The sequence below is a fragment of the Apodemus sylvaticus genome, chromosome 14 (genome assembly GCF_947179515.1).
Source record: "Apodemus sylvaticus chromosome 14, mApoSyl1.1, whole genome shotgun sequence".
NCBI lineage: Eukaryota > Metazoa > Chordata > Mammalia > Rodentia > Muridae > Apodemus > Apodemus sylvaticus.
In genome coordinates this window covers 78,510,574-78,526,627 of record NC_067485.1, presented here as the reverse complement: position 1 = coordinate 78,526,627, position 16,054 = coordinate 78,510,574, and the positions used below count along the sequence as shown (strand labels likewise).

General features: G+C 45.5%; 1 protein-coding gene across 7 annotated transcripts in view; it reads left to right on the top strand.

Moving 5' to 3' along the window:
* The window catches only part of Usp6nl (USP6 N-terminal like), a 121,840-nt gene that overhangs the window by 63,621 nt on the left and 42,165 nt on the right, over positions 1–16,054 (top strand). For all 7 annotated transcript variants that reach the window (XM_052157764.1, XM_052157763.1, XM_052157758.1 and 4 more), the window contains 3 exons: positions 1,279–1,346; positions 4,688–4,770; positions 11,058–11,097. In XM_052157764.1, the coding sequence (XP_052013724.1) occupies positions 1,279–1,346; positions 4,688–4,770; positions 11,058–11,097 (191 nt within the window). The remainder of the gene's footprint in view (positions 1–1,278; positions 1,347–4,687; positions 4,771–11,057; positions 11,098–16,054) is intronic.

Sequence of the window (16,054 nt, the reverse complement as noted above, 5' to 3'; positions counted from 1 at the left end):
TTCATGTCAAGTTGACAAGACCACCACCACCACCCAGTTGGCATAGGCCCCAACTTATTTTGGGTCAGAGTGCCTTACCACAGTGATGTTGAGCAAGCTAGGACAACTCCTACATCTCTCATTTTTAAGCAAACATAAAATAGTGTTCCCTGTGGTCCTTCAGCATCCTTTGTGTAATTTCCTGTCTTCCTGTCTCCCCGCATTGCCCTGCTGCCCACTTCCCAGTTAAATCCTGTTTCCTGTTTCTATCTGTAAACCTAAGAGCTTACCATTTCAGTTTCCTATTCTATGACATTTTTAATTCAGAGTACAACTGCAAGGCCTTCCTATGCCCAGCCCAGCTCCTAAATCAATGACCCAAATACCTTTTATTAATTATGAAAGCTTAGACTTTATAGCTTAGGCTTGTTCCCAACTAACTCTTAATTTAAACTAACCTTTTTATACTAATCTACGTTCTGCCTAGTCACCTCGCCCCAGTCCCAGCACCTGTTTCTTCCTCCCTGTCTGGCTGGCAAATCTCACCTCTGATTTTCCCAGAGTTTCTCTCTGCCAGATGCCCCGCCTATCCTTTCCTGCTTAACTATTGGCCATTCAACTCTTTATTAAACCAATCAGAAGGTGCCTTAGGCAGGTAAGCAAGGACAGAGAAACATCTTCACACTGTACAAAAAGATTGTCCCAACATAAAGTTGATCCTTGAGTGCTGTATCCATTACTTTCCTCTTCGCTGTGGCCAATACTAGTAACAGACACAGCCAAGGAAAGACATGCTTATTTTGGCTTATGGTTTCAGGGGAATGGCTAGGAAGGCAGGGTGATGTTGCCGAGCCCCTCAAATGGTGCAAAACCAGCAGGCAGAGAGAGGTGCCAGGCCGGGCCTGCCTTTGCCCCTCTGACCCCCATCTGCCAGTCAAGGTTCTGTGTCCCCAAGGTTCTGCAGTCTCCCAGAACAGTGCAACCAGCTCAAGACCAGAACTCAAACATGAATTTGGGGTGTGTGTAGGTGAGGGAGGCACATCTCACCAAAATGGAGACCACAACAAGGGCTTACTTAGCTTTGTGAAGCCTGTGCTGTATTAATAAATTTACACTCTTTGACTTTATACATAGTATTGACATGATCGATCAGTTAGAATTCTAAAGCTACATCTAAATCATCATTTTGATTTTATTACTTTTTCATTGTAGGACGTATTGCTTTTATGTTCTATTAGTTTTATGACTAGCTTTATTATTCTCAGGATAACAGCCCATCTAAATTTGATCTCTCCACAGGTTTGGACCAGGATGTAGCCCTCAAACTTGCTCAGGAACGAGCTGAAATAGTTGCTAAATATGACAGAGTGAGTATCTATATTTACTCTTTTAGTGTGTTTATTAAAAAATTCATAAGGGGCTGGTTTTTGGAGAGCTGAAATCACAGGAAGTTTGTTCTCTTTGTGAGAACATAGAGTTCAACTCTTTTTTCCCCCCTCTGAATATTCTTTCTCCCTCTCTCCTTCCCTCCCCCACTCCTTCCTTTTTGCCCCCCAACCCCCACTTCACTGCTCTCTACCATGTGGGCCGCTCCTGCTTCTGTGTCTGTACTGACTGTTTCCGTCCTGGATTTTCAAAGACCCCACTGCCCGCCTCTTTGGCATGGCCCTCAGATCCTACTTCCTGAGTGAATATGGTCTGTAGCTGCTCTGTCTGTCCTGTTACCCAGTGCACTCTCTGCGTCTTCCGAACACCATCTCCTTCAGTGTTCTGTTCTGCTTGTTATCTGCTCTTTCTTCTAGAATAGAAACTCATTGGGTTATGAAATCTTGATTCATTCCTCTAAAGTAAATACCTGGAACAATTTTTGACTCATAGCAGCTACAATAAATACTTGAGTATGTAAATATATAGAACTAAGTAATCTTATATGAATACTTTATTTGTGGTCTGTGAATTTACTGTAAATCTCACATTCTTGTACTTATGCTTCATTTAAGTTCGATTTTAACTAGCATTTTACCCATATGTTATAATGAGATTTATCTTTTCTAACTATTTTCTAATAGTTTTGTTCTTTGAGAATCTTGTTGATGCATACAATGTGTTTTGTTCATATTCACCCCGCTCAGCTCCTCTCCTCCCCTCTCCTCCCGCTCCTCCCCTCTCCTTCTGCTCCTCCCCGCTCCTCCCCTCTCCTCCCGCTCCTCCCCACTCCTCCCACATCCACTCTGCACCTCTAGCAAGAGCTGCTCTCCACTAGCTTACTTTCCTTTCTTCCTTTTCTTTTCTTTCCCACCAAGTCCAGTTTGTGCTGCTCAAGTGCAGCCTGGGTGGGCTGTGCCTATCCTGTCAGTACCTGTCAGAAGCTCCGCAGCTGGGGCAGGGGCTTACCCCCCCCCACCTCCCCACCCCCCACTCCCCCACCCACCCCCACCCCCACCCCCACCCCGCATGCTGAAATGCTGACTGGCTGGATACTGTGCTGGCAGCCACCACTGCTGTGAGCCCCTGAGTGAACTGATTTTGGTTATAACCAGAAGACACTGTTTTATCCTGTTGCTCCTTGACCCTCTGACTCTAACAGCCTTGTGGCCTCTTCCACAATGTTCCTGAGCCTCAGAGAAGAGATGTAATATAGAGAGCCCATTCATGGTAGAGCACGCCTCAGACGCTGACCCAGAGGGAGGGAGTTCCTGTGGTCATAGCTGTCTGAAGAGGAAGCTACAAAAGGAAGCTCTGATGGGAGCGGGGTGTAGAGCTGCGGATTTAGAGGGCAGTGTGATGTCGCAGGTTCACCCCTGGGCACATGAGCTCCCCAGCCGTGGATTCTTAGTCACATTTACTTCACCAGGCATGCGTTTCCCGCTGTGAAGTGCCCTGGTCTTGGTTAGCTTTAATGGTCACCTTGACACAGTCCAGCCTTATCTGAGAAGAGAAGCCTTCATTGAGAAATGCATAGGTTAGTCCGTGAGCATGTCTGTGAGTCTGTTTGATTGTTTGTGATGTCAGAGGCTCTGCCCTGCTGTGGGTGGCACCACTCCTCAGGTGGTAGTCCTAGCTATATATAAATAGATTGTTAAGCCAGGAAGTCAGTCAGCAAGCAGCTTTCTTTCAGATTCCTGCCTCTAGATTCCTGCCTGAGCTCTTGCCCTCACGCAACCTCAGTGACTGAGTGTGTCCTGCAGATGTAGGCCGGGACTTCCTCACAGCACTCCTGGACACGCCTCATGGGCACGCCAGGCTGGTCAGAAGCTCACAGGACTCACAGCTGGCTTGGACTGCTACTGACTTCTCCTCCCTAGGCTGCATAGCACCTGCTGATTCTAAGAGAGCTAGCCAGCAGGGAGTTGTTTCTAAAACTGCAGACCTCTCTTGCAGTGGCCTTTACAAATATCTCCCTCTCTCAGTTTTATCCCCTCTCCCCTTTCCCACCTAAACCTCCCTCCCCATCCCTCCCTTCCTTCCTTTGCATTACCTTAGCATGGAATCTTGGTTTTGGTGTAAAAGGTTACCAATAATTTGTTATTAACAATTTGTCTCCTTATTTATTTCTCCTTTAGTAAGTGATAACATTTATTCGCAGGTATCATCTTCTACGTCCTCATCACTCGAATGTAGTCAGATATCTTTTTAAAATATTTTATAAGAATAATAGGAACATGAAATTATAAATAGCCACCTGGCCTATGCCCTTCCTCTAGGGAAGCACAAAGGCAGTATTCAGACAGTCATGTTCCCAGAGTCCCCAGTGTCGTGTTAGTTGTTGGTATCACCCATGACAAGCCTCGATAACTTAGCTGGCTGCGTAGCTAATGGAGAGGACTGCTTACACACCTGCAGACACCTCTCCACTACCCAGCCACTCACCCTATAGAGTTGGCCGAAGTTAGGACTAGGGGGACAGTCCTTGCCCATAGGATATTCCTAGTCTACTCAAAGGGAAACATAGGAGCAACATTATAAAATACACTCAGATGGAAGTGTTCCCAAGTCTAAAGTTTGAAGTGTTGATATTACAGTCAGGTGTCCTAACCTCGTCAGCATTACCCATGGGTAGGTGGTACCGAAATGCTGGGCTGAGGAATGAATTCCGGGCATTGCAGCAGTTAAGGGTCACCTATGAGAAAACAATCATACACTGAGGCTGAGGGTTGAGAGACCTGCCAGGGACCAGCAGAGGCCGTGCTACACGGCGGGACCCCGAGCACGAGAGCTGTGGCTAAGCAGTGCTTGCACCAGTGTTCAGTCCTGTCACTGAAGAGTGCGCTCAGCTCCAACATGATTCCCTTGTTTTGAGAGAGAGAAAGGGTGGGGTTTGGGAGGCTGGAACTCAGAGATCTGCTTGCCTCTGCCCCTGAAGCACTGGAGTTAAAGGCATGGGCGACCACACCCATTTGGAAGCCAATATTTTGCTTAGCAACCAGAGCAGATGGAGGGAGGATATAGCTGGGAAGCAAGCAAAGGCAGGACGGAGCCGCACTGCCTTCTCTGAGTGAGGTGTCCGCGTGAGGTGTCCGCGTGATAGGCTGTCCCCGGAGTTCACTGTAGAACTCAAGGTTTGTCAGTTTGTATGTCAGCTCTTGGGAAGCGGCAATAATTACACTGCCAGAAATAGTTGAGGTTTAAAATGCCCACGTGTTTGCTCTTTCTCACTAAAAGAACCATCCTCGGTGTTGTGAACGCCCTCTCCCCATCTCTGTTTCAGGGACGGGAAGGTGCAGAGATCGAGCCCTGGGAAGATGCTGATTATCTTGTTTACAAAGTCACCGATAGATTCGGCTTTTTACAGTAAGTCACAAAAGCTGTCATTTTTTAGTTATAATCCTACCTTGGTTACCTGTTTGTTATTAAATTTCGTAGATTTCTTTCTAAGATTCCAGGAGTGATCTTCTGTACTTTTTGGTTCCTAGCATGTTTAACTTCCGTGGTTAAGATTGAGCTATAGTGAAGAATATAACCTACACTGCCTTGTGTTTTATAAACCGCACAATCAGTACATAAGTGAGTTATATTCATAATTTAAGAGTTTAATGCATATGGATAACATATCTTTAAAACATTGAGTTTTATAGAGATGAATTTTAAAATAACTAGCAATTAGAAAATGAATGTTGTACAATGTAAAATTGACCAATGGAAAAAAATACCAAATGAATCTTCCTTATAGTTGTAAATGTAATCATGATATTGCTTCTAAAGATTAACTCAATCTGTCCTATGTTTTGTAGAGACTTGAGCGAGTCTAGAATTACTAGAGTACTAGTAATTCAGTTAAAGGATTTTGACTCATCAAGCTGTCCCACAGACCAACGTCCATCTGTGCGTTAGACCCTAGTGCTGTGTAAATTGTGTGTGCTCATTTTGCTTGTCAGCTGACTTCTGGTAGAGACAAGAATCAAAGTCACCTTCTGTGTTGTAAGTGTGCGAGGCGTTGAAGGAATCAGATGTGGGCAGTTGTGGAAGCTCTGGTTAGAGCTGCCGCCTGTGTACCATGTAAAGCTGCGTGCCCGCCCTTGGCCTCCCTAGAGGACAGAGCTTCGCTCCTGCACCGGCACCAGCCACGCTCCTGCCTTGCTTGTTCTTGTTTCTTCTTCTGTTTTCCTCCCGCCCCCGCCCCCCCTCCTCGTCCTCCTTTCCTCTCCTCCTCCCTCCTCTTGTCCCTGACCTGCTACAACTGTGGTGAGAAGCTGTGGACATTTGTGGTAGTCAGTACAGACCCGGGTGGGAGTCACGTTTTAAAGGACAGTCTGAGGATAAAGACTTCAAAACTCAGTAGGTCACTAATTTGGTTTGCACATTAGAAAAGTTGAAGAAAGATTTCTAGATTCTGTCCTAGATCTTGATTCAGAAGACGGGATGCAATTCAGTTTATTCTTACCATTCCATCCTTATAATTATGTGTTTTTAAGAATTGTAGTGTAGTACAAATAGTATCAAATGCATTAGAAAAAACTTTACTTTCTGAAAGGGTATATTAGTTACCTAAATTTTCTTTCTTGACAGTTGAAACAAATTTGTCTTACAGACAAGTTCTTGCCCAAGATCCAAACTTGTATCTGCCTGTTAAAACATTGTAGTTTGTTTGTTTGTTTATTGGTTTTTCAAGACAGAGTTTCTCTGTGTAGCCCTGGCTATTCTGGAACTCACTCTGTAGCCCAAACTGGCCTTGAACTCAGAAATCTGCCTGCCTCCGCCTCTCAAGTGCTGGGATTAAAGGCGTGCGCCACCACTGCCCAGCTTTGTTTTGTTTTAATTTTAAAACTGTTTAAAGTTTGGGCTGAGGTGCAGCTGCTGTAGTGGGAGAAGTGAGCCAGTAACTTACCTGATGGTTAACATCACCGATGTTTCCTGTATGCCACCAGGCAGTGGGCGTGGCAGTTCCTCTCTCTCTCTGGGTTCTGAGGGGGAGCCTGTAGTGCTCAAGTCGCTGTCAGTTGACTGACAGACAGGTCAGCTCCCAGGGTGGGGGTCTAGAGGAGGTCTCACTTCAGAGCCATGCTGCTGTTGCTGCCTTCTCCTGCCTTCTGTTTGGATGAGCATGATTCTGGATGAGCACTGTGAAATGCCCAACAGGGGACTGAAATGGCTGCTCTAACGACATGCGCACTAAGACAGCAGGGGCTTGGACAATGGCTGCTTCTGTCAACATACTAACTAAGAGAGCAAAGGTGACCATATCTTTGAAAAATGGAACTGCAGGTACCAGTTCTCATGATGTCACACTCAGGTCTAAAACCTGCTTTATTCTGGAGTCCCAGAAGAGAAATACAAATGAGAACAGTGCTGGAGAGAGGAGGATTCCAGTGCAATGCTTGGCTTTAGTAGCTGGTGGCTGTTACAGTGTCTGCTCTTAGGAAAGCTTTCCCCCGTCTGCTGCTGGTGGCTGTTACTGTAGATGAGACTTTATCGCACCGTTGGTTGGTGTGAGCATCGAGATACTGCTTTCTGCCATGCCTTGATCAAAAGTGCGCCTCTCTTGTCTTAGCTAAGTATACGATTGGATTGCTGCTGCAGTCGGAATTAGATTTTAAATTCATTGTCAATATAATGTAATACAATACAGTATAGTATAATACAATACAATGAACAACCTCCCAGCCTTCTGGATATGCTGAGTACTCAATGATATTAACTAAGATTGCTATGATATATAAAGGAGTGACGAAAGTTAACACAGTATATGACTGACTTGTGTTGGTATCAGATTTCACAGTCTGTTTATTAAACTGTTGCCAAAGCAGCCTGTGGTAGTTACAGCTGTACACTGGAAGAATGGAGCTTGCTTAAGAGGTTGGAGAACTTTAAATATTTAGCAAAAACTAGCTACCATGGTTTTCCGGACAAAAGAATGTCTGGTATTTGTGTAATGATAAATAATGTTTTTAGGTCACAAGTTTTTAATAGAAGAGAAAATTATAAGGAAACTGTACTAAAAATAGAGGAGGTCAGATAACACTAAGCATCAGATGTTCAATACTTATCCAGCTTTATGCGTTTATAAAAGGTAGTGGAGCAGCATGAAGTCCCTGTGCCCATACAGTCTGTCACAGACAGTGAGTGAAGGTGCTGTTGCTCTCAACATATCCAGTTTGATTAGAAAGATGGCAGAACTCCTGCCAGTTTTAGACACAGATTTTAACTAGGTTGAATCTAAACTTAAATAAAATTAGTTTCAAAACCAAAAATGAACCATATCAATATACCCAACTTAGCTGATTTTAACTATTTTAACAAAGTGGGTTTCCAAGTGAATGTTTATTTCACATTTTAAAAAGATTCCACATGAGTGTTGGGAGGCTACAGGCTCATACTTAGCAATTCAGGTAAAGCCTGATCCAGATGAAAACCACGCCTCCAAAGCCTTTGTCTCTGTTCTGATTACTGCTGTTTTACTTACCCATTAATAAGAAGGAGCCCTTGTCTGTTGTAGAAAGTATTGAATCTCTATTGGGGGCTTCTACCCCACCTTTTATCATTCAGTTCCCAGATCAAAAGCACACGGCCTTTATATTTATAATACGCCTTAATCAGCACTGGAGCTGGGCAGATGTCAATCCTCTAAGCTATTAGTATCTGCTCCCCATCAATAACCTCAAATTAGAACTTGCCGTGTGCCATCTGGGCTGCTCTTAACTCCCATTGGCCAGCCCTCATGCCATGTTGTCATGACTTCCCTGACCCACTGACCCTGGGCATCTTCTCCAGGGACCCTTCCCCCACCTCCGCCTCCTGCCCAGCCGTAGGCTGTAGGCTGTAGGCTGTAGGCTGTAGGCTGTAGGCTGTAGGCTGTAGGCTGTAGGCTGTAGGCTGTAGGCTGTAGGCAGTTTTACTCACCAATCAGGGATAATTTGGGTGGCAAAGTTACTTAGCAGCACTCAGGTCTACCTTCGGACTCTCTCATCCCTGGGGGCAGTCAGGCTTTAGGGCCAGCATTTATCATTATATATAATACATAGCAAAAGACCAAAGCTCAGCACTCGCCAGCTCAGTGTTGTCTCTGAGCAGTCCACGCGTGCCTACAAAGTCTGATTCTCTAAAGTAAGGGAACGACTATCTAGTAGTCGTTTGTTAGCAAGAGCCAGATACTACATGTTTTTGCATTTGTGGCCCATGTGTCTTTGTCACAGTGACTCAGCCCTGCTGCTATAGGGCAGGAACAACCCTAGACTCGGACAGTGTCTAAATGAGTAGAAATGACAGTGCTCCATAAAACTTTATTTACAAAAACAGACAGCAAACAAGATTTGACCCATGGACCGTGGTTTGCTGACCCGGAGGGAGGAATATCTGTGTGTGTATTCTGACTGCTCTTTCCTTTTTCTGCTTGAAGGAGATTTAGGTAGCAAGATATAGACTATTGGAGCCAGCGTGGTGGCTCACACTTTTAATCCCAGCACTTGGGAGGCAGAGGCAGGAGGATCTCTGGTATACAGAGAAAAGTTCCAGGACTTCCAGGACTATGCAGAAACTTGTCGTGGAAAAAATAGGTGGTAGGGAGGAGAAAAAAAGAAAAGGAAAAGATACATATTATTGGCATAAGCAGATGCGCCTTTTAGTACACATCTATTTGGTGATCTCAGATGGCTGGGAGCCCCAGCGTATGCCTGCATGTAGGACAGGTCTGTAAAGATAAGTGTGTACACCACAGATCCTGCTTGGGAAGGTTTCGGTGTGAGCTATGAGAGGGCCACTTCTGCTCTGCCACCATTTACGAGGTCTGAAGACTATATCCATCCTTAGGATTTCTGTTTTCCTGAAACTGTGGTCTCATCCTCGGTCCTTTCCCTTTGGATTCCCAGCATAGATAAATTGATGTGAATGCACTGGATTATGTTGTGTTAGGCTAGGTGAGTAAGTGAAAAGAGGGATTTGGGTTTTCTCACTACGCTGTTCTTTACGCTTTTCTCCTCTGGCTTTCTACCACTTCTGTCAGTTTCATTGCTGTTGCTAAATGGTTCATGGAAGGACTTCAGAGAAACAAAGAAGGACATAGGAAATACTAGGCTTGTGAATAATAATCCGACATGTTCTTAAAAGTGGTGCCCCTTGATCTCAAGAGAAAACAGTAGCAAGAATATGCACATGTTGTTGCCAAAACACCCGACTGTTGAGAAAGCGGCAGAAATCAGTGTTGTTTATATGTAATACTTTATTTATTACCGACAGTCAATATAAGGTCTCAGGGTACTTTAACCCTAGAAGTGATAGCATACATGAACCAGAGGAATGGTTTGTTCTTTTCTATATTAAAAAAAAATAGTGCTGAAGTTTTGACAGCAAAGTTTTCTTTATTTTACAGATTAAAAGAGGGAGGTTTTTAAATTCACCAGCCCATTGGAAGCCCATTTTCCTTTCCTTTTCTTTTCTCTGTTTTTTTTTTTTTTTTATATCGGGAATTAAACCTAGGGCTCCACTCATGCCAGGTACATACACTATACCCTACCATGGAATTGCATCTTCAGCGCCTGTGTGTGCGAGTGACGCCCACACTCAGTCAACTGCATGAGTTCACGAGTATGCACGTTCACATGTGTGTGCATGCATGTAGAAGCCAGAGGTCAGCCTTGGATATTTCTTAGAAGCCATCATTTTTCTTCACTGTAGGTTTCTCACTGGATCTTGTACCCAGCCAGCTAGACTAGGCTGGCCGGCCAGTGAGCCCCAGAGGTCTGTCTCTGCCTCCCAATGAGTGTCACCATGCCCTTGTTTGTATTGCTGTTGCTAAAGATTGAACTCTGGTCCTCCTTCTTTTGTAACAAACCCTTTACAAGCTGAGCCACCTCTCTGGACTCCCAACTCTGATTTTATGTTTTTATTTCAATACAGGGTCTCACTAAGTTGCCCGTGTAGGCTTTGAGCTCACTGGTAACCCAGGCAGTTGTTGAATTTTATATTTTTCTTGTATCAGCCTCTTGATTAGCCGGGGTTTTAGTCCTGGCCCCCAGGCTGGTTCCAGTTTCTCTTTATGCTAATTTTAGTGTCTAGCTTGCCACTTTGCTCTGCAGAGGTTGTGGCCTCCTTTTCCTTACGTGTGAGGACTGTCACCCCAGCACATTTACTGTTTACTGTGGCCGAGCCCTGGCCCCAGGCAGTGGTCTCCAGCAGGATGTTCTGCCATGATAGAAATGATGGCTCAGTGGTTAAGAGCACCGACTGCTCTTCCGAAGATCCTGAGTTCAAATCCCAGCAACCACATGGTGGCTTGCAACCATCTGTAATGAGATCTGATGCCCTCTTCTGGTGTGTCTGAAGATAGCTACAGTGTACTTACATATAATAAATAAATAAATCTTAAAAAAAAAAAGAAATGTTCCGTATGGTGGCCTCTAGCCACACGACTTTCGTGTGGTCGGATTGTTGTAGAGATAGACTTCGAGTTGTTCCCTGTAGGACATGACCACTGTATGTATAAGGTGAGGCATGCTATGACAATAGACCAGCTGTATTTTCTGTTGAATTCGGTGGGATGGAAACGTGAAACATGTGTCTCTCTTAGAGTCGGGCATTACATAGGATGCAGTTAGTAAGGAGCTGCTCTGATCTCAACCATTCCTGTTTGTTGTTATTCCCTGCAGTGAGGAGGAGCTCCCGTATCATAATGCAGCTGCGGATCGGGTAAGTGTGGCTCTCTATTTATTTGTAGTTATCGATGAATCGCCTCAAGAGGACTAGGATCTGCTTTGTCATTTTTGAGTGCTGTATTGTATGTGGCTGGCATTAGAATTTGACCATAATAGTATCACTCTTAAGAAAGTAACTCAAATAAGCGTGAGATGGATTAGGAGGATCTATGAAATTCTCATCTTTCTTTAAAGTAAGGCAAAGGTTAGGACTCCAAATGTCAACCCCAGCTTCAGGCTCTACCTGTATAAAACAGCCTCTCTGTGGCGGGGACTTTCATCTGTCTGTCCGTCCATCCCCATGGGAGGCATGTATCATCGATGTATTTTGTTTGACTAGTTTCCCTCAGCTTTTGCTAGTTCTTTGAGATGTCCACACGGTGCATTTCGGTCAGTCCTCCCTCCCGTCCCTCCCCCATTCCCTGCCCACTCAGCTTTGAGTCCTTTTTGTTTTGAAACCCATCAAATTTTGGCTGTGTGCATACTCTTGGATATGTGGCCTTTACTGGAGAGTGGTCAGCCCTTAGTGAAGAGGTCTCTCCCTTCCCAACAGCTCTCAGCTGCCAATGGCAACTGGGTGTGGCTTCTTGCCTGCCTCCTCTGCATGCTGGGATTTTGTGTGGCTTGACCTGTGCAGATCTTATGCATGATGTCACAACTGCTGAGAGTGTGTGTATACAGCTGCCCTGCTGTGTTAGAAAATGATTTCTTTCTAATTCCCACGACTCTTACGCTTTTCCATCATTGTATCTGTGCCTCGGAGCAGCGGATGTGGAGTAGATGTTCCATTCAGGGCGTAATTCCTATTCTCCATGCCTCATACAGTTGTGAGTCTCTGCTAATCACCTTCCTCTGTGAAAACGGAGCCTCTCTGACAAGGCCTGACAGCTCCAGTAATCCAGGGGACGATAATAAGTTACTAGGAGGAATACGGCCCAGGTGACCCTCAGGAGCTCCCCCCCCCCCCCCCCCGATAATAAAGCAGCACTTTAGACCAGTGCTCTGAGAGAGACTGTCCATGAGAGTTTTTCCAAGTCCCCTGGAGTGACCTGGGTGTGTGTGGGAAGTGGGGACTGGCAGTTTCCTTACTCCCCCCTTCCCTTCCAAAATGAATTTTCGTGTGTATTCTCCTGGGGAAGGGAGCTGAGCTTTAGACAATGCAGTGAAATTAAAAATGTAATTAAAAAATATTTTAGGAAAATTTCTGAGATCAAAATTTTCTGAAAATGAAAACTGTAGCAAAATCTTAAGATGTGAACAGAATTGTTATTTTCCATCCATGAAGAATACCTGTGAACCCCTCCTGCAGGCAATGGATAGGTTCTCTGGTGATAGCCATAGCCAGGAGGCTTTGACAGGACTTTTCACAACTACATAGCTCAGTAACAAGCCTCTGCCTGTTACTTCGTGTATCCTGATTTTACTAATCTTCTGGCCCACTGATAAGCACAGGACCCCTTCGTCACCCCATCTTTCCTTTCAGCTCAGATTTTATTGTAGCCATTACAGATGGTCTCTAACTATAGTAGTGTCCTTCCCTCCCTTCTTCGCTTCCTCCCTCTCTCCCTCCCTTCTTTCCCCCCTTCTTTGTTCCCTCCCTCCATCCCTATTCCTCCCTCTCTTCTTCCCTTCTTTCCTCCTTCTCTCCCCCTCCTCTCTCCCTCCCTCTGTGTCACACACACACAAAAAATCATACTTTAGACTCTGAATATCACTCTCTTCCCTGGCCGAACACTGGTCCTCAGACTGGCCCTAGACAGATGTCCCTTTCACTATGAGCCAGAGCTCCTTCCTCAGTTGTCTGAGTCCGCCATTCAGAGTCCGTCTCACCTCTCAGCCAGTACTGTGAGCTCGGCCTCCTCTCCACTTCTGCCGCCCTGCCCTCCATACTCTCTTCTGGAGCTTCCTGTCCTCCTGCCACAGTGTTTGCTCCCTTTCTCTTAGTCCTGCCTGTTCAGCAAAAGATTAAAATGATCCTGTTAAAATGGGTTGAGGACATGGCACTTCCTGCTGAGAAGAGCCTGTTGATCCCCAGTGAACGCCAGAGCGAGGAGGCGCCCTACTCGCCGCCTCAGTGACCGCCACCCTTTGAGCTCTGGTTCCCGAGTGTCTGCTGAGCGTGAGCGTGGCCCAGTCTCTCTGCACGGCTTTCCCACTGGCTTCTCTCGTGGGCTTTGGCTGTCTTCATAGTAGCTTCAAGGCTCAGCCCTTTTATACTCTCCAGGAAGTTATCCAAGTGTCACTCTTGGAATGTGGCTGTCCTTGGACATCTAACCTAAAACTGGGAGCTTCTCTTCCTGGTGTTAATTTCCTTCCTCCCCCCCCCCCCATTTTGTTTGTTTTGTTTTCCTTTTCTCTATTGTACACGGCACCGTTCGTGGGTTACATATGTTGAAGATGTCTTACTTTGTTTCTCACACAGGTTGATGTCAGTATAGTCACATTCCACCGTCATTAGAACATAAACATACTGACTTAAAGCTGCCGCAGAGTCTGCGCACGTGGCAGTGTCCTACATTTGAAAGGTTAGGGAGAAGAGAATTGAAATTGTTTTTAAACAAACCTAAGCTGATTTGGCAAAATAAAAATGTCTTAATCTAGCTAGTATTGACAACTCCTCCTTCACTGTTTGTAACTTTCTGATTGAGAAATCCTTAAGAGTCTTCAAGCCAGTAAATAGATTAGTCAAGAAATATGCCAATGAAAAAGAAATGTAAGACAGATTAGCAAAGGGTACATACTTGAAAAATAAGTTTGCTTAATTTTTTATACGACTCAACTGTATGATAAAAGTCTTACCCAATGCAAGTATGCATTTAATTAATTAATTTCTTGTTTAAAGTCTTAATATAATTGGGAGTCACTCTAAAGTAATCTGTGCATTCCTTAATAATTTATTTAAAATGCCAGCTTTGGTGGTACCTGCCTTTAATCTAAGCACTTGAGTGTCCTACCAAGCCCTGTTTCTCTGGGGGTGCCAGGAGCACAGCCTGCAGGTCTCCCAGAGAAGGCAGGGCAAAGTCCTCAGTGGTGTCAGGTCTGCTCTCTGTGCCCCCTAGCACTGTCAGGATAGCGCCAAGCACCGAGAGAGGGGGGGGATGGAGGGGGGGAAGGGGGAGAGGAAGAGGAAGAGGAAGGGGGAGGGAACGGGGATCCACAGGTCTACCTTTCCCTGGGCATCTGTTTGCCAGGCAGAGGGGGAAAGTGGAGCCCGGAATGGGGGGTGCCAAGAGTACGGAGGGCTAGAGGAGAGAAGGCCTGCTTGGCGGGGCTTCTTCTCTAAGGCGAAGGCCTTCCTGGCCATCCACTTGTTCTTGCTGGTTTATTTGATGGTGGGTGTGAATGTACACACTTTATTTGGGGTGAACTAGGGATTATATACCTTTTGTGGGAAGGAATGCCCAGGAAGAGAGGCTCATTGAACTCTGCGAGGGGTGGGGGGCTGGGGGTGCTATCTAGATACCTCATTAGCACGGAGAACTCCAGGTGTTTGTGCTAGTGGTCTGGTGCCCGTGGTCGTCAGTGGGTGTCATGGTACATGTTCCAGAGCAGGTAGAGGCAGGTAGGGCTGGCTCCACTCCTCTCCAGGGTCTGAGCTCTTCAGTCTCTTCAGTCTTGGCGTTCGAATGCCTGTGTGCTATCAATTTCCTGCACGCCCTGCCCTTGAGACTCAGAAATGAGTAGAGCCTGAGAACCTGCCTGGGCCTCAGAAAGAGTTCCAGGCCCCAGGGCCACGCTGCGAGAGCCTCCTCATCTTAAAACAACAACAATCTATTCACGCCTGTAATCCCAGCACTCTGGCAGGCAGAGGCAGGTGGATTTCTGAGTTCGAGGCCAGCCTGATCTACAGAGTGAGTTCCAGGACAGCTAGGGCTAAACAAAACAAAACAAAAAACAAACTAGCATTCTGTAGTGTCTGCCTGTGCGTAGTGGCCAGGCTCGACCACTGTTCGGCATAATAAAAAGTTATTTGCATGTTTTCATTGAGTTAAATCAAGACAGACCGCTGTCCTGCTGAGGTTCGCACTCTGCAAAGCATACAGCTGAGGCTGTGCGTTTTGGTGCGTAGGAAGTCTAGTGTACTCACGTCTGCCTTGTCAGGTAACCGTGGCTCTGCCCGTCTGTTATTTTACAGGAGGCCATTCCCCATTTAAAATAGGGACAGTATCCTCCCTCATAAAAGGATTGATGTGAGGTTTGCAGAATGATTTGGGTTCCTCCAAATAGACACTTAAACAAATAAACATACGCATTATATTCATCCTGTAGAGAGCAATATTAATAATGGATTTTATTATTTCCTGAGCTTATTGATGTTTTTAATAAGGAGGAAAGGTTATAGAAAACTATGAATTTTCATAGATAAAGCTATGAAATGAAGTGCAATATTTTGCATAATATATGTAACATGAAAGCCTTCCATTTTTAAATTTACTTATTTGTGTTTGCACACACATGCGTATATGCACCTGCACCACTGTGGTGGACATGCGGAGGTCAGAGGACAGCTTATAGTGAGGGCTTGGTTCTCCTCGTCCACCAGGATAACCCTGGAGATGAGACTCAAGTCAGGCTTGGTGGCCGGCCAGTGTCTTACCCTCAGCCATCTGGCCAGTCCCCTGGGTTTCTTGTAAACGTATACCTTCCTTTTTATACTGCATCAAGGCTTACAGTGACCACACAGTGCAGCGGCAAGGTTTCCTGTACTTCTTATCCTCTCCTGACCTCTGCTGGTGAGATCCAGGCATTTACAAGTCCTTACAGAATGACATGGGGGGAACCAAAATGTGTCCTCCTGTCACAGCTTACAGTGTGGGGCGCCTCAGATGCTTGAGCTTCCCCTCATAAGCACGCAGTTCCACAATGGGCAGTTGTCACATTGAGAGCCCAGCTGAATTTCTTAATTATTTATTTACACCCCAAATGCTGTCCATTCCCACCCCCCCAGAGTC